General features: G+C 44.9%; 1 protein-coding gene and 1 long non-coding RNA gene across 2 annotated transcripts in view; both read left to right on the plus strand.

Moving 5' to 3' along the window:
* LOC309379503 overlaps window positions 1-22,276 on the plus strand; it is a 169,087-nt gene that overhangs the window by 59,513 nt on the left and 87,298 nt on the right. The gene's annotated exons all lie outside the window — the stretch shown is intronic.
* PMM1 (phosphomannomutase 1) lies at window positions 1,659-16,694 on the plus strand. The gene is made up of 8 exons (XM_081928690.1): window positions 1,659-2,138; window positions 7,058-7,175; window positions 9,307-9,383; window positions 10,523-10,614; window positions 11,653-11,752; window positions 12,070-12,145; window positions 13,518-13,633; window positions 16,554-16,694. The coding sequence occupies exons 1-8, from the start codon at window positions 1,674-1,676 to the stop codon at window positions 16,674-16,676; spliced, it is 1,167 nt and encodes a 388-aa protein (XP_081784816.1). The 5' UTR covers window positions 1,659-1,673; the 3' UTR covers window positions 16,677-16,694.

The following is a 22,276-nucleotide window of genomic DNA, read 5'->3' on the forward strand; positions in this document are numbered from 1 at the left end:
CATCCAGACTCAGGTGTAAATATGTGTAAAGAAACCATATTTCAAAATGAGACTACAGTCTACACTGTGCCTCATTTTTCCCAAAGGAAACACAAACCCCTGGAATCTCATACTGCTTGACAGAGACTAAGGTGGCTAGTAAAAATATATCATGATACTTTGAGCAAAGAACCAGTTGAATGAAGATTCAACCTGCCAACACGTGTACATGGACTAAAGGAAGCCCGTTTGTCCTTTGCTTCAGGCAGCAAAATGTTCAGGGCCAGCTCTGATCATGTCCTTAATTGCATCAGGGTGAAATATTAGTGTGAAACCTTCCAGCAGCCACCTAAGATGACTAATGCAATAAATAAATAAACAAAGAAAGGGAAGGTGCTGTTTGTTATGGCATGACAATGCTAAAGTAAGTAGCATTAATGTGGAAGTTGACAGTTCTTATCAAATATGGGTGGATGGGTGGATAAGATAAAGGTCATGTACAGATGTGGAAAACTGATATAAATACATGGTTTATAATGTAAACAAGATTGGGGAAAGACTACAAGAAACTTTCAGTTTACTTGCGTTATAGATCCTATTCCTGCCCTTGACAATATTGTACCTCTTTACTGAGACTTTCTGAACATAGCAAAAGCAGCCTCTGTCCAGTGCAACTGAATCAAAAGGTACATAAAACACTTTATTGCAACCTGAGGCATTACTGCTTCATTAACTCCAACTTCTTTTTGGTGCCTGGTGAAGACATTGCTATTCTAACAGGCATTTAAGAGATAATGCCATTATGGTCTTTGCAGCCATTTTAATTAAGATGTTGGTGCTGTGAGGGGAGATATTATTTACTGTATGTTATAAAAGTGATAGTTTTAGTTTTGCTATTATTGATTTTAATGTCACATTTGTTTGAACTGTATTACATGGGTTGTTGTTTTTTTCTACTGTGTGAGTCAGTTTGGGACTTTTTTGGGGAAAAAGGGCTAGACAACCAAGAAATAAAATATATACTTTTTAAAAATTCACAAGTTCCAGTATTTCCAGAATAACAATGAAGAGGCTAGTAGAGTAAGTGGAACAGGCTAGCAGAGCAACTCTGCATTACCAATGCACAGTACGGTAATTTAGTTATTTTATCTTAAAGAACACAAAACTAAACATTCACAAAGGGCACTCCACACTTCAGTGATAAATATCAGTGGGAGGCGGATAATACCCAGACAATCTAGTGCCATCCAGAATCTGCTTTGGGCTACAACTTCCATCAACCCTGGGACTGGTGGGATTTGTAGCCCAAAATCTGGAGAGCACAGAGTTGGAGAAGGCTGCCATAGCCTTGATTCTTATACTGTATTCCTGTTTCTAATTTCCCATTTACAGCTCACTTGCTTAGCCGTGCATCTGACCTACTGCAGTTTTTCTGACATCCTTTTGTCTACCTGGTATGTATGGAGTTTCACATACGACGTATTATTATTACCGGTATTATTATTATTATTATTATTATTATTATTATTATTATTATTATTATTATTACTAGTAGTACTACTACATGTATTTTTATATCCCGCCTTTTCCCCTGACAGGGACTCGAGGCGGCTTACTGCTGAAAACACAGAATTCCTCGTGGAAGTGTTTTTGTTCTGTCTTCCGCATCGGTTTCTTCTCCTTGCTAAAACGTGATGGCGGGAAAACCAAGACGACTATGGCAACACGTTAAGAGAAGTACCGCGGGCGTCCCTTACGCCGCCGCCGCCGGAGGGAAACGGCGGGAATCATTGCCCGGCTCTGCGTCCTTTTCCTCGGGAAGGAGCCGCGCCGAGGTCCCGCCGAGCGAGCCGGCCAGCCTGCGCTTGGCGCCGAGGCCCCTCCGCCCCCCGGCGGGTGTACGTGTTGCCAGGCCGGTTTACACGAGTCACATGGGCGGCCCTTCGCGCCGCAGTTGGGTCGCCTCCGGGCCGCCGCCTCCCTCCCGCCTCCTTCCCGCCTCCCTGCCAACTGCAGCCTCGTCCCTGCGAAGGAGCCGCAGCCGCCGCCGAGGAGGGAGGGAGGGAAGGAGTCCCGCGGCTGCAATGGCTGCCACCGGGAGCCGGGAGCGGATCCTGTGCCTCTTCGACGTGGATGGGACCCTGACCCCGCCTCGCCAGGTAGCGGATCCCCCCACCCTGATCCCTCCCCCCTGCTTCGACGGCGCGCCCGGGTCGCCCTTGGGCGATCGTTGGAATGAATGGAGACCCCACGCCGGAGTCGCGCCTTTCCTGCGCCCAGATGACTGGGCGGCTGCGCTCGGGTTCTGGCGCTAGAGCTGCTGTCTGGATCGGAGTCCGGACCCAGCTCGCCCAAGCCCGGCAGAAGGGAAGGCAAGAGCGACGCTCCTCCTCGCCCCCCCCCCACCTCTTCTTCTCCTTCCTGCAACCGGTTACGAAAGAGTTCAACCGCGGGCCAAGAGGTCCGTCAGGATGCAGGCAGGCTGCCGGGTCATGTCTGGGCTTCGCTGCAGGGCATCTCCGCTAGACGGTTACGTAAGAATGGTGCACATTGGACCGGACCGCCGACGTGCATCTGCAATATTGCAGCACTTAACCGCGCGATCCTCTGCAGGTCTCTTCGGAAGGAAGTCCCGCTGTGTTCGGTGGGGTTTGCTTCTTAGCAAGAGTGTCGGAGCGAGGACGGTAGTCGTAGCGCCGCTGGACACGCTGGGAGCAACTTTTGAGCAAACATAGGCTTGAGCTATTGGTTTCCACAAACTGGTCAGCTAGGTGCAAACTCTAGGAAGCTCACAAGCAAGGCAGAATGGGACTATCTGATTACTTACTTCTTGGTCCTAGGATCTGGAACTTGGAGGCAGGGATGCCAACAGGATTTCCTGGGTCCTGTATGCTGTATGTGGGTTGGGTCCTTGCATTGGCAAGAACTGCTTTTTAATCGCAGTGGCATAGCATAATTGCAGTGACATAACAGGGGCGATTGCCCTGGGTGCAAAATTCTTAGGGGTGCAACATTTCATAAGAAAAAGAAAGAAAGTAGTAGTATTAGTAGTAAAAAAAAAAAGCAGATTCTTCTCCTCCATCCAGTGTCAGACTGGCAGCAACAATAGCAAGCTTCTCTTATTTTTTCCTGATGCTCTGGGAGGCTCCCTTTCCAAGTCCTATATCAGCTTTTCTTCCTCTGGTTACTTAACAAAAGTGATTAAAAGACTTTAGCAACAGCTGTTTATTTTCCTAATAAGGCTTACATACAGTGTTGACTCCACAGTTTGCTTTCTAACTTTTTAAAATAGATGCCTGGTTGACTAATTGTTTAAAAAAACAAAAGCTAAGAGTTTTGGGTCCCTGCTGGCTTGGAGCCCAGTACATATGTTCAGACTATAGTTGCACACAAGTGCAGGAAAAAGCCTTAGCAGTTGATTATGTCCAGTGTAGAGACTAGTCTTCAGTTTTAAGCCTTTCCACCCCCTCAAACTGCAAGGTGGATGTGTCAGGCAATTAGATTTAATCAACTTTAATTGTTACTGTTCTTTGGAAGGATGAAAACAAAATTAAAAGAAAGCCACCTCAAAATATTAACCACTGGGCTGGATCCAAAGTATTGCACATGGAAGTAAAAGAGCTGCTAGTGTTGTTCCAAGAACACATGTGCAGTGCCAGATTGGTGGGTGGAATAGCAGTCCATAAGCTTCTCTTATGCAACCTCTTGCCCATGTGTCAGATTGTTTCATGTCTGTGTCACAAGATTCTAGCTCAAAGGGTAAAGTAGCACTTCCTTGAACAGAAGACACTTTCAACACATCAAATAAAAAGATTTGATGCATTCCATTAAATTTTAAGCAAAATAATGCATTAAACTGCATTGATATGCCCAAATTTGCTGAACTGAGCTGAGAGAACGTATCACATTTTGGTCCAATGTGTATTGAAACAAGCTGCAAAACTCATCCACTGCAAAAAAATTGAAGGTGTCTAAATCTCAGGCCCCCTTTGAGCTTGAGGCTCAGGCCAAATGACCCTCCTGGCATCATCCCCTCCACCTCTGATTGGCCCCGGAGGCACCAAATTCAGTATTTATGGAGTCCAGGACCAGGTGGGCTGTGATGGACATTGCACATACACAAGAAAGCAAGCGTAACACTTTTTGGAAATTGGGAGATGGGTGGTTGTGGGGCTAAGTTCATGGGATGTTCCTGACCTACAGGACATCTCAGAGGAGGGCTCAGATTGCATGCACGCCAAGGTTCAGGAAGGGCCTAACTGGTCCACTTGGACAGCAGACTAAAGAAATTGTGTGGGGTGGTTCTGTATCACAACAACCTGGAAGTTCCACAGGATTCACCTGATGCTGCACATGGCAGGGAAATATTGATAATATCAGGCAAGCTGTCAGTCAAAGATGCTTGCCATTATTGATATTCTCATTGGAGAACTAATAAGCTCTTAAGGGAACTCCAGAGTACAGTTAGACAGCTGTTGCCACTAACCATTCACAAATATATGATGCTATAACCACTGTCAGCCCAAACCATTTGGCTGCCTGGATTGCGAATGGTGCCCTACACACTAAGGATAAACCTGTAGCCCTCCAGATGTTGTTCGACTCAAACTCCAGTCATCCCTGATCACTGGCTACAACATCTGGAGAGCCAAAGGTCCCCAAATGCTGCTTTAAGTATTGCTGCAGGTTTGGGACATCAGTTGCTGCCTTCATCTGTTCCTTCATAATGCTGCTTGAAGAAGGTCCCTACATTCTGCTGCATGGCAAAGCCTTGGCTGTGTCCATTCACTCCACCCTTTGAATTTATTTATTTTTAGATTCACTAGGTGATAAAATCCTAGTGGGAAAACAACCAAGGAGACAACCTAAATATGATTTGCCTTGTGATCACAATGTTGATTTACTCAGATACTAGTCTTATCTCTCTTGGAAGGGCATAGGGCATGTCCAGAAGTGTTGGATTTGGCGCACTACAGGCGGTTTGCTTCGCTGTGGATGAGAGAGTATGTCCAAGCAACTCTGAAGAGTTGGCAGAGTGGCTTCCTTTCCATGCAGATCATGTGAGCTCCCATTGCTCTGTTGACGATGCCTTTGAATTAGACCAGCTTGACCCTTAAGTGTTTGGTTGTTCATTTAACCATCTAATATTTTAATTGTGGCAGGATGCTGGTGCCGTGTGGATTTTGCAAAGTAAGAAACATAAATTAGGTGCAGATGGTGTTTTTTAAAGTCTGCTACTGCCGTATCTAAACTCATTTGCAAAACATGCTAGATGAAATGTGTGTGTGTTTTAAATTGACTCTTGTAGGTTGCTGAAGAATATATGGTTTTGTTCCCAACAGCTAGAGGTTGGATCACTAAGAGGCTCCTTGCTTTTTTGCTTTGAAGTGATAGGTGAATTTTCACCAGTGTAAATAAATGTTACAGTTCAGTTCACAAGTGTTTCTGACGATAGTCAGTGGCAGGGCTGGCTCCAGGTTTGAGAGGGGACTGTGGGCAAAAGTGTCCTCTGGCAGGCCCCCTCCTCTTGTCAGTGGGTCCTGGTGGGCTTATCTGGCTATGATGCCAGTGCTTCAAGTGTTGTTGTTGTTGTTTAGTCGTTTAGTTGTGTCCAACTCTTCGTGACCCCATGGACCAGAGCACGCCAGGCACTTCTGTCTTCCACTGCCTCCCGCAGTTTGGTCAAACTCATGCTGGTAGCTTCAAGAACACTATCCAACCATCTCGTCCTCTGTCGTCCCCTTCTCCTTGTGCCCTCCATCTTTCCCAACATCAGGGTCTTTTCCAGGGAGTCTTCTCTTCTCATGAGGTAGCCAAAATATTGGAGCCTCAGCTTCAGGATCTGTCCTTCCAGTGAGCACTCAGGGCTGATTTTCTTAAGAATGGAGAAGTTTGATCTTCTTGCAGTCCACGGGACTCTCAAGAGTCTCCTCCAGCACCATAATTCAAAAGCATCAATTCTTCGTTGATCAGCCTTCTTTATGGTCCAGCTCTCACTTCCATACATCACTGCTGGGAAAACGATAGCTTTAACTATATGGACCTTTGTTGGCAAGGTGATGTCTCTGCTTTTTAAGATGCTGTCTAGGTTTGTCATTGCTTTTCTCCCAAGAAGCAGGCGTCTTTTAATTTTGTGACTGCTGTCAAGTAGCAGTGGGTAAGTAGCAGTGGGCAACTGTATCTAGCAACATTTTCTGTTTCCCACAGTGCCTCCCAGGTCTGGGGCATTGTGGGAACTTAAAAAGATGGCTGTATCCAACCACCTGGCACTCAGTGCTGGATCAGAAGAGGGGGTAAGGCAGGGCAGCCATCAACAGTGGACCTTGTTGTGGTGCTGGGGCCCTGGCAACTGTTCAAGGATACCAGCTGCTGAGATGCTAGCCCTTTACAATGAAAATACAACTGTTCCTTTTGACAAATAACAGAGACATCTCAATTGTTTGGGGGTGGTGAGATGGGGTGTAGCAAACTTCAATATGTGTTTGGAATCAGATCTAAATTGTCACATTATTTTTAACATACACTACTGTTTCCACTCCAGCTAAATCTTTTTCAAAATCACGCATTAAACAATTGATTGATTAACCACTTTGACCATTCAGTTAATATTTTTAGCCACAGGAGTAGGAATTGTAGTTCATCAACATCTGGAAGGCCTGAGGTTCCTCACACCTGCTTTATGATATCAAAGCCCTACTAGGAAGAAAAAGAAGAGAGTATTCGGTCTCTTCGTTTTGCTGATTGTTCAGCTTTGCTGTACAAGAGCCTTCCACTTCTATGGCATAAATCCACAAGCTCTCCTGCCATTTCTCTGTTGTTCCAGGTTACAAATGCTCATTCTGCTGCAATGAGTTTGTTAATCTCTAGGCAGCCTTCTGCAACATGACGCTATCCAGATGTTTGGCACTATGACTTCCCATTGCCCCACCCAGTGCTGATCAGATGGGAGTTGCCGTGCACAACATATGGAGGACACCAGCTTGGGGAAGGCTGCTCTGATGCAACACAGGTCTCTCAGTAGTTTTTGTTTCCTGCTGGCATGCCAATAACTACCACTCTTTCTCCCTTTTCCCTCCAGAAAATTAAGCCTGAAGTAGACGAGTTTCTTCAAGAGCTGCGTACGAGAGTGTCAATTGGGGTAGTGGGTGGCTCAGACTACTCCAAGATAGCTGAGCAGCTGGGTGAAGGAGATGAAGGTGAGCAATACACACTTCTGCTCTCGAGGTGCTTTTGTTTAATGGAAGCATAGCCAATGACCTGCTGCAAAATCAAGCAATTGTAGCAGTCATATTGGTGGGCAAATTGACACACGCAGAGGAAAGCACATGGCATGGCTGCTGTGGACTGCACCACTTCAGACTGCAGGGGTGGGGATCATGTGACTCCATGCACCTCCATCCTTTTTCAAGGAAAGCTAGTGTGGGAGAGGTTTGGGCCTAAACTTCACCCAAACAGGCCCCATCTGAAGAGTTTTGTTTTATGTGCAGTGGCATTCCAATGTGTGATTTTCTACCACTCTGAAGTGGTACAGCCTGGGAAGAAATATCCATGTACTGTTTCTGCGTATTGGAATCAAACCCAAGACAGTCGTGGCATTTCTGTGCTACTGTAACATAACTGTACTGCAGATCCACAAAGCCAAACTCAGTACTGGAAGGTTCCGAATAGTCCTTGGAAGCTCAGCATGTTCTCCTGTGGCTTCGGACTGGTGGGAAGTGCAATCAGCTCCGTCCTTCGAAAGTGGGTTAACTGGCCTCCAGAGCCACATGGGCAGGACAGACCCTATAGCTTCTCTCTATCCTGCTCCCTATATCTGCAGCATTGCCCACTGCACTTTCAGTTCAGGATTTCCAAGACATCTCATTATATCCCAGATCTATAAGGGGTGGATTTAAATTGGCCCAATGCAGTTTCAGCATCCTCTTGATCAGGTCCAACAAGAGCTGTGTGCCTGACTTATTCCAATGCAGGTACATCACGAGGGGAGACAGATGAAGGTCCCAGCAGAGAAAGCAGGAACAGCAGCACAGCAAAGAGGGAGGTACTGAGGTGATGGGGAAAGGCGGAGATGGGGACAGAGCCAAGGGCATCATGGGATATTTGTTTGGTACAAACATAGAAACAGGGACCCAGAAAACTGCAGGCACTTGCAATGCAGCGCCGTATAGAAGCAGCTTCCAGAGAAGCAGAGAAGGAAGCCACCAGCTGATCCACCTGTTGTATTTATACTGCAAACAGCCAATCCTATTTGGCCTGCAATAATCCTAATAAGTGTTATGTACTGAAGTTCTCACCCTGGGCCAGCAGGGGGATACTGTAGATAGTTTTCACTCAGGTCCACATATGCAAATAAGGGATTGAAAGTGACGTTCAGTGATTGGATAGTTACAGAAAGTGGTCACTGTTGTGTTGTAGTGGAGCTCTATATAAGCAGGCTGGCTGAACCCTTCAGTTCAGTTCTGTTCTCTTCTGGCCTGTGAATAAACAAGATCTGTTTGAAGAATCGCTGTGTCGTCTGATATGTTCACCCACAACTTAACAATAAGGTTGGAGGGCATCCTACAGTAAATGGCATCATGAGTTCATTCACAGCCCATGTTTCCAGACTTAGCTGGTGGGGTTCCTCTGAGCCTGTGGTCCTAAATGCAAGACTTGCATCCATTCGCAGAAGTAAAGCAGAACGGTTGCTCCATGCCTTTGCATTCCCCTCCATTGCCCCTTCCCCCAGTAACAAAGAATAATATCAGATTCTAAAACCTTCCTTCTAGACTAGAGAAAAGGTGAGATAACCTAATGTTCCCTTAAACGGAAAGTGAACTGCTGATTCATCATTGGCCTTTTTATCACTGCTGGGAAAGGCCAGTGTGAAATAACCTGTAGCTGCAGATCTGTGCACATTTGCTTGCAAGTAAGCTTCATTGAGCACAGAGACCCGTGCTTCTGAGTAAACAAGCTCAGGGTTGCACTCTGAGTTACTGAGACGTCGTTCCAAATGGAAAAGTGGGGGAGGCCAGACAAAGAGAACATGGGCAGGCACAATCCAGCTTTGTTGCTGTGTCTGTCAGATGATTGAGTTCTCACTCAGCAACTTGCACACCTTCATCTGTAAAATGGGAGCATCACTGCCGGCATTCATGAGCATCACTATTTTCAGGGCACCTCAAATCAAACTTTGCTGAAGTGTCAGAATAAAACCACAGAGATCCTGCAATTCAGCATCCACTTCCCTTGCAGCCCCTATCCATCTGACTGATTGATATTTCTCTCTCACCTTCATTTCCCTTCTCCTCAACATCCTTTTTGCCCCTACAAATCTATTCCCCACAGTTATCGACAAGTTTGATTACGTCTTTGCAGAAAATGGCACCGTGCAGTACAAGAACGGGCAACTGGTCTCCAAGCAGGTAGGCCCCACCACTTTGTGCTCTGCCACCAAGGCTGCAAATTTCCTCCTCCTCTCACCCTCCTTCTCTGCCAAATCTCTCAGAGATAGATGGTGGTATCCAAAGTCTCTCAGGTTATCTGGCTCCATACAGTTATCTGATAAGTCAGTATTTTATTGAGGAAGGGTTTCCCTCCCCCCTCCAAAAAAGGAGGCAAAACTTTGAAGTAATGCTTGAACAATTTTAATTCGTGAAGTAATATGCCCAACATCTTTCTGGCATCTTCAGGGGCACTCAGAAATGACAATAAAGATTATGTTAAAGAGTACTCAATATCAAAGCTAATAATCTTAACATAAAGATATAAAGATATATCAAATATGTAAGGTATTTGTATGAGTTTTATAATGATATTAATATTCAGTACTCTTCATATATATTATAGTACTGTACAGTGGTACCTCAGGTTACATACGCTTCACGTTACAGACTCCACTAACCCAGAAATAGTGCTTCAGGTTCAGAACTTTGCTTCAGGATGAGAACAGAAATTGTGCTCCGGTGGCGCGGCAGCAGCAGGAGGCCCCATTAGCTAAAGTGGTGCTTCAGGTTAAGAACAGTTTCAGGTTAAGTACGGACCTCCGGAACGAATTAAGTACTTAACCCGAGGTACCACTGTATAACTTAGGGCTATGGAGTCCCCAATGTTTTAGTCCCTGAGAGGACACAGTATCTCCTCACAGGAGCAACTGGATAATCTGTTGCTCCTGGCTCTTCCCACAGCAGGAAGGCCCCTCCCCAGGCCTTAGATAAATGCATGTAAACTTGGAAGGGACCCCAAAGGTCATCCAGTCCAACCCCCTGCAATGCAGGAATGTGGACATCTAATTCTTGTTGTGATTTCTTTTAGTGTATAGTGATATGTCAAAAACATGTTGAGCACATTACAGCACAAATTAAAATTCTCAAGCAGCATTTTGAATCTTCACTTCCTTTTTTCCCTGGATTTACTGGTCCTTTTGGTGCTGCCCCTCTCTTTTCATTTTTGTTCCATTCAACATATAATATGACAACCTGTTCTGATGTTCACAATGTGGATGGATTTGGTAAGAGAATTGCACTCTGTTGGCTCAATGTGACCTTTGGCTTTTTTTTGACAGGCTATCCAGAACCACCTTGGGGAAGAACTTCTGCAGGATCTGATCAACTTCTGCCTCAACTACATGGCACTTCTAAAGCTGCCCAAGAAACGGTAATGGTCCTTCTTTACTCCAGGGCATGCAGACTCTGGCTTGTCCCCTTAAGGAAGTGTCCCAGTCCCATTGATCAGGAAGTGCCCCAACTTCTCCAGAGAGACTTTTTAGGACAAGCTTCGAGCTTGGGGAGGGGCTTTCCTTCCTTAAATTAACTTATCAAAGGATTCAGGTCTCTCTTTTTATTTTCCAGATGCTATGTGAGTATTTAGAACCACAAAGTTGATAATCCAGCCCACCCACCTAAAACAAAGAACCTAAATCTTCAAATAATATCCAGCAGAAACCTTCCCACTGTTTTATTGAATACCTGAAAGGGAAATATTCCATAATTTCTTTCAGCACTTGATTTCATTGCATAACTGTTCTTAGAGTTGGGTATCATGTTAGGAAGAAATCCCTTCCTTTCTGGAGTTTAAACTCATTGCCCTGTATTCACTACACTGTCTAACTAGTTGCTATTGTTTCCCCACTTTTTCCAATATCCTTCTATATATTTTTAAGGAGTCAGTGTTTAGAACAGAAGGAAAGCAACTCTGATTTAACTTAGCCTTCACAGATGTTGTGTCTTTGGAGTACCACTTTCTTAAAAAACAGGTTAACCTCAACTCAGTTTATGTTATTTTGCTACACTATAATGCTGTGCCCAACACTGCAAACATGCTGCATACTTTGTCCATGGGAATATTGCATCCTGAATAAATGAAACATTAAAGAGTGGTATTCTAGGCATTTACTTCTAATAGCTCCAGCTCTTGTAGGGGGAAAAATCACCCTGGAAAAAGTAAGATGCGATAGGTAAGGGCCATGAGGAATCTATGATGAGCTCTCTTAGGAAAAGTTGCATGCCACACACCATAAGCAAGGTAGAGGTCCCTTGCGATTAGTTTTACCTTGTGTTGTATCACGGCGGGAAGATTCTGCTTGACCATGTTAAAGAAATCATGAGACTGTGCAACAGAACTGTCCTTTTTTTAACAACCACATACTCAAGTTTCTCCTTCTCTCTTCCCCTTTAAAAAAATAATTCTTCTCAGGGGGACGTTTATTGAATTTCGCAATGGGATGTTGAACATCTCTCCTATTGGTCGAAGCTGCACTTTGGAAGAACGAATAGAATTTTCAGAACTGGACAAGGTAAATAATGAACATTAGGCTCCAATGAGCCTGTTAGAACCCCAGGGTGTTGTGTTGTGTTGTGTTGTGTTGTGTGTGTGTGCTTTCTAAGTATTAAGCCTGTTGCTAGGGTACCTTGCCTATAAGCTGGCGCTAAACAGGAATATTATTCTGACTGGTCATAGTTCTTGAAATAAATTGCAAGGCACAAACACAAAATACTGCATTTCACGGGGGAAAGTGGGATCTGAGAAGGATCAAAGTAATTGAGGGGGATGTTTCTTTATCCCTCTTCAGTCCTCTCTCACTTGTTTTCTACGTATTCATCTCCTTTACAGAAAGAGAGGATTCGAGAGAAGTTTGTAGCTGCCCTGCAGAGGGAGTTTGCTGGCAAAGGCCTGCGGTTTTCCCGAGGTGAGAGTTTTCTTAGTCCTCTCTGTGATTTGGGAGGAATGGATAGGAAAAACAATTGATTTTGTATTCAAGAAAAATATGCATATATTCTTTTTTGGCTGTGTTGTGCTTTTGTGCACACAAGTTCATTATTCTTGTGCTACAAACTAACAATAAAAGAGATTTTTTTAAAGTGACTTTGGGTGCTTGGTACAATTAGTTTTGGGGTCTTAGAAAAACAAAATACCTAGCATGGTTTATGTTTAAAAAACTGGGTAAGTGCTTTGATACAGGACTTAAAAGAGGTTTCCCTGTGGTGATCCCTGTCCGCAATGAGTTTCTTTTCCATACTATTCTAAAACCCTCAAACTTTTTAGACATAACCCCCATTTAATTGAGTGAAACATACTTCCAAGTTAGTGTTCTTGGAAGGACTGCTGTTTTAACTGAGGGATCACATTCTTTGCCAAGAATTGCCAGGATCAGAGCATGGTCTGTGGCTAGCAGCGCTCTGCCTAATATTCCAGTGGTCTGGCAGCAATGCACTGTTTTGTTAGCCCTCTGTGCTCCTGCCCCCCCAAGTATGTGTGCCCCCTTCACTGCCACCCCCTGACCTCTACGCGTTCAGCAGCAGACTGAAGGGGGAAATAGCTGTACTCATAAACCTGAAATTGTGGGCCTAATCATTTGTACATCCTTCATGTGGCTAACATTTGACTAGGAGTACAGTGCAGGCAATAGTGGGCTCTTTGTCCCTTACTAGGGGGCTGGCAGGTGGCCATATTTCCTTTATTTGTGGTGGGGGCAGTTGCTATTGGAGCTGTTGCCACCAGCATGCCAGAATAATTTATCTGGAATACAGCTGTAGTACTGCCAAACTGACAGCGAATGAGGTCTCATGGCAAAAGTCCTTTGCTGTGCCCTGCAGTGATCCAATGCTAGGACCAATCTTCATTTTACATTCGCCCCACAGTTAACAGACTCTCCTTTCCCTGCCCAGCCATACTTAGAAGATAATAACACTTTAGAATAGGGTTCCCTGCCAGCCCTCCAGCCAAAAAGCTTGAGAGCCACCCTTCCCCCTTATAGATATTTTTCCTGAGAAGTCATTAGCTCCTGCTCCTCACACTTCCCCAGCCAACTGTTTCTTGTTTGTGGCTGATGGAGCCTTGCTGACGCCATTCCGTCCCATTGCCATAGAAACGGCAGCTACTGAATTAATGTGTCAGAGAAGCAGGCAGGCTGGCAGCCATGGTGCATGACCATCTATCACGGAACAATCTATTCTACAAAAGCCATTTGCACCTGAGGTGTTGAGGGGAGATCTTTTTCCTGCAAGCCTCCACCTTCAGTCTGTTTCCCTTAATTCCATCACACTTTCCCCCTCTGGCAGGTGGGATGATCAGCTTTGACGTCTTCCCTGAGGGCTGGGACAAGCGCTATTGCCTCGATATCCTTGAGGATGAGAGATTCGACACCATCCATTTCTTTGGGAATGAGACAAGTCCAGTAAGTAACTCTGACCAAAGCCCTGTTCTTTGACAAGGGGCCAAGTCCTGTGTGGGATCGAGGAAGATAAAGCTGTCCATATATCTAAACTGGCAGACTCTCCGCAGGGCTACATTGCATTAAAATAACCAGGAGACTCCCATTTCCACTGTGGCTCAACTGTGTCTTTTCCACAATATTTTAAAGGGCATTTGTGTATTTCAAAACATTTGGTAAATAAACCTGGGGACCATGGCTGAAAGCCTGTTTTCAGATGTGCAAATGCCCTTTGGATGTTTCAGAAAAGACACAACTGATGTGTGATGGGAGCATTTGCTGCAAGGTTTGAAGTGGCTCTCGTTCGCATTTTCCAGCCTTACAAGTTGGTACCTGGACTGCATGAAAGCAAGTGTAAACTAACAGTGCCCTCTTCTGGTGACTGGAAAATGCAAAGACATCTGTTCAGGTGCCATTTCATTTCAACATCTCTAAAGGGATTTGTCTGCACAGAAGCTTTGCGAGGAAGGAGAAAAAGAAGTGCGCAACTTTTGTATCACATGAACACAATGAATCTTACAGTGCAGACAGTGCAGAAGGTTGGTGGTTCAAATCCCCGCGACGGGGTGAGCTCCCGTTGCTCTGTCCCAGCTCCTGCCAACCTAGCAGTTCGAAAGCACACCAGTGCATGTAGATAAATAGGTTCCGCTGTGGCGGGAAGGTAAACGGCATTTCCATGCCCTCTGGTTTCCGTCACAGTGTTCCATTGCACCAGAAGCGGTTTAGTCATGCTGGCCACATGACCTGGAAAGCTGTCTGTGGACAAACATCCAGCTCCTTTGGCCTGAAAGCAAAATGAGTGCCGCACCCCATAGTCATCCCATAACCGCCCAGGGGTCTTTTACCTTTACCTTACACAGCTTTAAAAAAACACTCTGAAAATGCTCTGAAAAAAACTATTTTAAAGCTCACAATGGAAAATTTCAGAGGGAACTATTTCAGCTCAACTGCGCCATCTGGTGTCACAATGTTGGAACAGGTAGGTACCACTGTGGCGGGAAAGTAAACGGTGTTTCCGTGCGCATTCTGGTTTCCCTTATGGTGTTCCATTGTGCCAGAAGAGGTTTAGTCATGTTGGCCACATGACCTGGAAAGCTGTCTGTGGACAAACACCAGCTCCCTCAGCCTGAAAACGAGATGAGCACCGCACCCCATAGTTGCCTTTGACTGGACTTATCTGTCCAGGGGTCCCTTATCTTTACCTTTACCTGTCTGCACAGAAGCTTTGCGAGGAAGGAGAAAGGGAAGTGGACAACTTTTGTCTTACATGCTCATCGTGAATCTTACAGTGCAGACAACACAGCCCACACTTCAGCCCTTGCGTACGGTAATTGCTTTCAAGTGCATTGTAGACACATTCTGATTATCTGGTGTGGGTGCTTTGCAGAGATTAGATTCACCAGTTAAGCACATCCAACCCTCTTTTTTAAAAAAACAAAAGCCTACACATGGATACACTTATATAAAACATGCCTGCAATAGCGTGGTTCATTGGCTCTCCTCCCTCCCTCTCAGCATCTGTCAGCATGTGAGGTCATGCCTACTGATGCATGACAGGGGAAAATCAATACCATGAGCAGCAGCATCACTTCAGATTAGGTTTTACATGAAGTCAGGTCCCACAAGAAATACTTTAATTTACAAATTCTGCATAACTAGGGTACACAGTCCCTTGGGTATGCAGAAACCACCTTCTGATCCGATAGACACCACACAACCCAAGTTCAGGATTAGAAGGGAGCAGGAGAGGGGGGAAGATATTCTTTCCAGGGCTCAATAAATACAGTGCTTTCCAGAAGCAGTGATTTTTGTGTCTCGCTGCCCACCCCTGCATTATTTTCAATTCCTTGCCGGTTTCAGATGGCTTGAGCCTGTTGGCACATACACTTTACAGCAAGGAGTGATGATCCTGAGACTCTCCAGATGTTGCTGAATTCCAGCTCTCATTGGCCCCAGTTGGCCGATGGTCACTGGTCACAGGCGATGAGGACTGTAGTGCAAAAATATCTAGCACATCATTGCATTTTCACCGTGGCCAATCAGATGTCTAAGGGAAGTGGAACAGAGTGCAACAGCATTCTGCTCACTTGTGATTCCCAGCAACTGGTATAAAGCTATCCATTTTGGGGTGAAGGTGTGGCATATATGCCTTGAAGTAAATAAATAAATCTGAGGTCTGGCAAGGGGCCTTAATAGGGGTTTCCCCAGCCACTCTGAGTGGCTCCCAACAGAATATTCAAAGCACGATAAAACATCAAACATTAAAAACTTCCCTAAACAGGGCTGCCTTCAGATGTCTTCTAAAAGTAAGATAGTAGTTTATTTCCTTGACATCTGATGGGGCGGCGTTCCACAGGGTGGGCACCACTACTGGGAAGGCCCTCTGCCTGGTTCCCTGCAACCTCACTTCTTGCAGTGAGGGAACTGCCAGAAGGCCCTTGGCGCTGGACCTCAGAGTCTGAGTTGAACGATGGGGGTGGAGACGCTCCTTCAGGTATACTGGGCCGGGGCTGTTTAGGGCTTTAAAGGTCAGCACCAACACTTTGAATTGTGCTCGGAAACGAGTCTGTGTTTTTCAAGTATAGTAAGGCTGCAACTTACAGAGGGCATACACCTAAAGCCAGAATTGTGTATAGTCGAAACACATTGGGTTCAATGGCAGGGGGGATTGCCAAAGTCTTTTTTCCTGGACACATACTCCCTTTCTGCCCCCTTTTTATTCATTTATTTCTTTTATGCCAAGCACGTTGAGCCTGAACGCGCACATGTTGAATGCGCCCAGGTTGTGGGCTTACGGTATTCTATACTTGCCTGCTCATTTTAACCACCATGTCCAGCATCCTAATTCTAAGCAGCCAGTAGTAAAGATTCTTCTTATCCTTAGGGTGGGAATGATTATGAAATCTATGACGACCCTCGCACGGTGGGGCACAGCATCCAATCTCCCCAAGACACAGTCCGGAGGTGCCAGGAGATCTTCTTTCCAGAGACAGTGAATGAATCTTGACTCGTGGTGTCCCTGCTGCTCTCGATCACTCGGATGAGACCCTCACTCACCTTAGGAAAGCACCTTTTGGATCCTTTCAGGACTTGCTGAGGCCCAAGGTCAAAATGCACTTTGGAAACGGGAGCTGGAGTGTCAGAAAGGGAGGGGGATGGTGAAAGCTGTTCATCAGTTGCGCCACCAGCTTGCTACTGGGGAGCTGCAGAACCCCAATTGCCATACCCTCATTCCCACCAAACGAGGTAAAGTGTTGTTGTTTATGTTTAAAGTGAAACCTGTATTCTAGTTAAGGCTTTTCTCCTTCCTTATTTGGAAGCTATTAATCACCCTTCCCCACAGATTCACCCAAATGAACCTATTTTTGAGATGATGACTATAATGATTGAAATAATTTATATACCCCCTTCCATTTCTAGAAGAAATGCCAAGGTGATATTTTTGAGATGAATCTCAGAAAGACACTAAAGTTATATTTAAAAGGGAGCAGGGCCTGTAGTGTTACAAGTACAAGACCTGTCAAGTATTTTCATATGCTTGAACCATCAACGTGGTTGGCAAATTATTTTTTGAGAGCCTTTTTAAAGTGTGAAACGAGAGCGTAACCTGAACGATAACTAATGGCCCCTCCTAGCAGTAGTAATGTTTTGTTTTGTTTTTTAGACATTGACACATGGCTATTGTGCCAGACTGTGGATGGGATATGCACTTCACACCCATTGAAAGCAATGTAGTATGGATGCTGGCATCCACACTGTGATGCACATCTCATTTATGCCTGTGCTTCCTGATCTGGCAAGTGATACCTGTACAGAAACTTTCTGCTGCATGCAGATCTCCAGCGCTCGATCAGGCTGAACAACAGTGCTGAATTGTGCATCTTTAAACAGATTTCAGCTATGTTAGTTGGATGACCTTTGAGCAATGTTAGGGATTGTGCTGTTGTAAAGGACTTTGTAACAAAAGGCAACATGTTCATTTGGCCCCCAAAGTAGAGAGTATAAAAGACAAGTGGGGCCTTCAACAAAATGTTGCAGTGTGGAGAGTTCCTGTTCAGTGCCCTCCCCCCGGATATTCCATTCCATCCTCAGAAAGCATTCTGTGGCCCCTGAGCACCTTCAGGCTTCAGCAGTTACTTTGGGTGGTGGTTGTTTTCCTTAAATATCCTCTGTTCTTCTTGAGCTCTTCCCAAACCTGCAGCTATCTCCCTCTTCTGTATATGTGGTGTTTTGTCTACATAAACAATGGCACTCGCACTGAAAATAGGGAGAATGATGGTTTGAGCATAGGGCAACAGAAGGACCAAGTTCTAATGCATTCACACATTCATAAATCCAGATGAATTAAACCAGGTTTATGAATGAGGAAATGTTTACAGCTGTAGCTTTAATATCATTCCTGATTAGTCATCAGATTGCGATGTAGATTTCCTTCTAGACTTGTCTGATTAAGAATCTAAAGTTCAGATTTACTAAATGTTTGAATGTGAAATTAGCTATAAACTACTGAGACTAGCCAAACTGTAGCAAACATTGCTACTGTTTATTGTTTCCATAAGCATATATTCTATTTTAAATTACCTTCAGTGTAGACAGAGCAGCAGCCTTCGTTACTGTAGTCTCCAAACCCTAGATTTTTATATTTAACACAGAAATATTTTCTTTAGTTTCCAGAGGGGTAATGGTGTTAGTCTACTGCAGCAAAAACAAAGAGACTAAAGATTTGCCCTGTTTCTGCCTTTAGATAAAAATAGTGATAAGAGTGATGGTTAATTGCAAAAGGTTCTTCCTCTTGTTGGTGACTTCCCATGAGATACTGTCAGAGTACAATTATATATGCTAGGGCTGGGCAATATATCAATATATTGTCCAAGACCCGTTTGAAGGCCATATGGTGATATCAGTTTCATAAATCACGAATCATGGTGTGTGTTGGGACTGGACAATATATCATCCAAAACTGGTTTGAAGTCCATTTCATGGTATCGGGTTCATAATTTTTGACCTGGCAAAATATCATAAATCATAATGTGTGTATGTATGTATGTATGTTGCTATGCAAAAATCACGATATTAACTCTTGTCGGCTGAGCTCTTCCCTGCCTCCTGCAGGGAGCAGCAAATCACAAGAGCAGTCGCTGGCAAAAATCACGATGCAGGAAAAACTGTGAAGCCAACCAACGCCTCTACATAGCTCCATCCTTATTTCAGACATTGTGATATATTGGTATATCATGATGTTTAGCTGTGGCTATATCACGATGTTGAAAACCAGATTATCGCCCAGCCCTAATATATGCATTCCACATACTGTGCCACACTAAGATTGAGTTGCTTCATACTGCTTAAAGGTAAAGGTAAAGGTACCCCTGCCCGTACGGGCCAGTCTTGCCAGACTCTGGGGTTGTGCGCCCATCTCACTCAAGAGGCCAGGGGCCAGCGCTGTCCGAAGACACTTCCGGGTCACGTGGCCAGCGTGACATCGCTGCTCTGGCGAGCCAGAGCTGCACACGGAAACGCCGTTTACCTTCCCGCTAGAAAGCGGTCCCTATTTATCTACTTGCACCCGAGGGTGCTTTCGAACTGCTAGGTTGGCAGGCGCTGGGACCGAGCAACGGGAGCGCACCCCGCCGCGGGGATTCGAACCGCCGACCTTTCGATCGGCAAGCCCTAGGCGCTGAGGCTTTAACCCACAGCGCCACCCGCGTCCCTTTTCATGCTGCTTACTTTTCATTAAACAAACAAACAAACAAAAACAACCCCAGTTCTTAGCTCTCATGGTTTCATGCACAGTATTGTGAATTTTTAAGCAAAGCCTTCCAAGCAGTAAAAGAACACAGAACTGGATGCTATGACTCAACTTCCCTTTGTATCTGTCAAGTTCCCCCTCTGGTCATTGTCTTGTCTGCCCTTTGTATCCTATTCCCTTCTACATTTGTCCTCATCATTCTTTCACCCCAGTCAAAAAATATCTCAATATTTTCCAATAAGCCAACAATGCATTTCACTTGGAGCCAGTTATGGGTTGATAATTTGCATATTTACAGGTTTATGCTGATGAGGATGAGCATTGTTTTTGTCAGTGCCAATAGATCAAGGGTACAGAAGCTGTGACTTGAGTATAATTCCCATCACCAGTGGCCACTTCAGCTTTGGACACTGGGAGTCCAGCAGTATCTCAAGGGGAAGAGGTTCTTTCATCCATGCAGGACACCCAGTCCATAGCACATTTGAGCAGGGCGTAAGGAGGACACAGGTAGAGTGTATGTGCCCTTAAAACAACAGGTAAATAAATTCAAGATAACTGCTGTCCTACAAGGCTGTCCCTCCAAGATTCCTGAAAGAAGGAAAGCACAAAAAAAACATTAATAGAGAAAGGGCACGACCCTTTTATTATGTACTCCCCAGTAGAAGATAGCCATCTACACTCCATAGGTCTCAGAAATGGTGTCTGTACTCTCACCCTCTGCCTCAAGGCAGGCCGCGGGCCTTGTATGGCACAGATGATCAGAACTTGTACAGTTCAACTGAAACTCCAGGAAAAAAAAGTGACAGCTGTAGTAGTCAGGGCAGGGCAGCCTCTTATGAGCAGAAAATCAGCTGCCCTATTCCCTCCCCTACTCAGTGGAACACGGACCTCTCCAAAGTGAATGTTCATATTACATAGCTCATATCATCGTCATCTGCAATGAATGCGTCCAGCTACTTTCATATGAACAGGAACGCAAGGTTTGTTTATATACAACACGCTAGTGTAGGACCACAGCTTGCTACCTGCATGAATGGATATTTGAAAATAAAGGGTAGCAAGGAGGGGATTTATCTTAGATGATTGTCACTGCTGTTCCCAAACTGGTGTCCTCCAGGACTGACAGCCTTCCAGCTGCCGAAGTCAAATGCAGCTGATTGGCACTGCAGTCTAAAACAGAGGACACCAGGCTGGAGAAGTCGGGCTTGAAAAGTTGCATCAACGATGTTTTCACCTAGTACTGTGTCTTCCTGTCTGCATCTTCACTTGTACCTGGTTTAACTCCTGTGCTGCTGTGTTTCTGTTTTGAAGAGATTACTCCTCCTTTCCCCTTTGAGCCACCGCCTCTTTTCAGCAGGAGATATTTGAATGACATTCACAGGAAGGAACTGATTCCGTCACAAAGCGACTGGGTTTTTTTAAAATGGACAAAAAAAAAAGAGCAATGTTCAGTTAATGAGAAATGTATCCTTATTTAAATTTTATGTGAAAACCAGATGTCTATGACTGACCAAATTGTGGGTTTTTGTTCACAGGCAACTGTTTTATATATATACTAGAAATATATATATATATATGCTTTTTAATGCATCACAAACAGGCAGCTGAGCTCCTACACCCAGGCTTCTATGCTTTGTAGTTCAATATTGTAACTTAATGTGGAACTAAATAATAATAATAATAATAATAATGAAGGCACAGGAAATCAATACTATTTGTTTTTGTTATTTCTGGGTAATTTGCATGTGCTCAAATTCAAACAGACAAAAAGCACAAACAGTAACAACTTGGTAGCTTATTTTGACCGACCACCTACAGTATCTGTGAAGGTCAGATTTCCCTCACAGAGCCTTCTCCAGCCTGGATTATGTTGGACTTCAGTCAGCCCCAATCGCTATGGCCAATTGCCAAGGATAATGGTATTGTAGTCTAAAACATCTAGAGGTCACCAGCTTGGGGGAAGCTGCCCTAACACTTCCACATAAAAGCTTGTGATGAGAGGGAGAGAAACACATTTGCCTGAAACTTTGAAAAGCTGCTGTCATTCAGAACAGCCCGTCCCGTTCTAGATTACTACGTGTAGGGCTGTTGTCCCCGTAAAGCATTATAGATGCCTTAGACCAGGCTTCCTTAGCCTCGGCCCTCCAGATGTTTTGAGACTACAGTTCCCATTATCCCTGCTAGCTAGGGGTCATGGGAGTTGTAGGCCAAAAAGATCTGGAGGGCAGAGTTTGAGGAAGCCTGCCTTAGACCATATTGACACCATACATTTAAAACGCATCTACTACTTTAAAGAGTCACAGCTTCCCCCAAAGAATTATGGGAGCTGCAGTTTGCTAAGGGTGCTGAGTGTGTTGGGACGCCCATCTTCCCCGTACAATGCCCAGAGTTCTTTTGGAGCGGGATTGTGGCACTACAGCTTCCAGAACTCTTTGGGGGAAGCGGTGAATGTTTCAAGTGATATTGTGCTTTACATGTATGGTGTGATTGTGGCCTAACTGCAGGAGGGGCAGGTGTACACATGCTGCCCTCATCCCCTCCAACACTAGAGTTTCTGTTTGAGCATGGAGGTCTGAAAAGGGATTGTGGGAACACTACACAAATGGGGCTCCTAATCACAAGGAGGCTTGTGAGTGCCTTTAGTGGAGTGTGTATTTACAATCCCAATTAGATCTCCCACCAAACAGGAGGTGGTCAGCCATGGAACAGCCCCACACCTCCTACATGCTTAGACATCAGTGCCTGAAGGACTTGAGATGCCAGGTGAGTCCTTACAAATTTCCTAAGGTAGCATTTGGGCAGAGTATATGGTCCATGGTGGTCAGTCTTTCCACCTGTCTTGAATAGAACAGTCAGAC

The sequence above is a fragment of the Podarcis melisellensis genome, assembly GCF_964234715.1.
Source record: "Podarcis melisellensis genome assembly, chromosome: 10".
Taxonomy (NCBI): domain Eukaryota; kingdom Metazoa; phylum Chordata; class Lepidosauria; order Squamata; family Lacertidae; genus Podarcis; species Podarcis melisellensis.

Coding starts and splice junctions, on each gene's coding strand:
- PMM1 (XM_081928690.1), top strand. CDS start 1,674: ATGGCGGGAAAACCAAGACGACTATGGCAACACGTTAAGAGAAGTACC. Junction 7,176..9,306: donor GCTGGGTGAAGGAGATGAAG/GTGAGCAATACA, acceptor TATTCCCCACAG/TTATCGACAAGTTTGATTAC. Junction 9,384..10,522: donor GGCAACTGGTCTCCAAGCAG/GTAGGCCCCACC, acceptor TTTTTTTGACAG/GCTATCCAGAACCACCTTGG.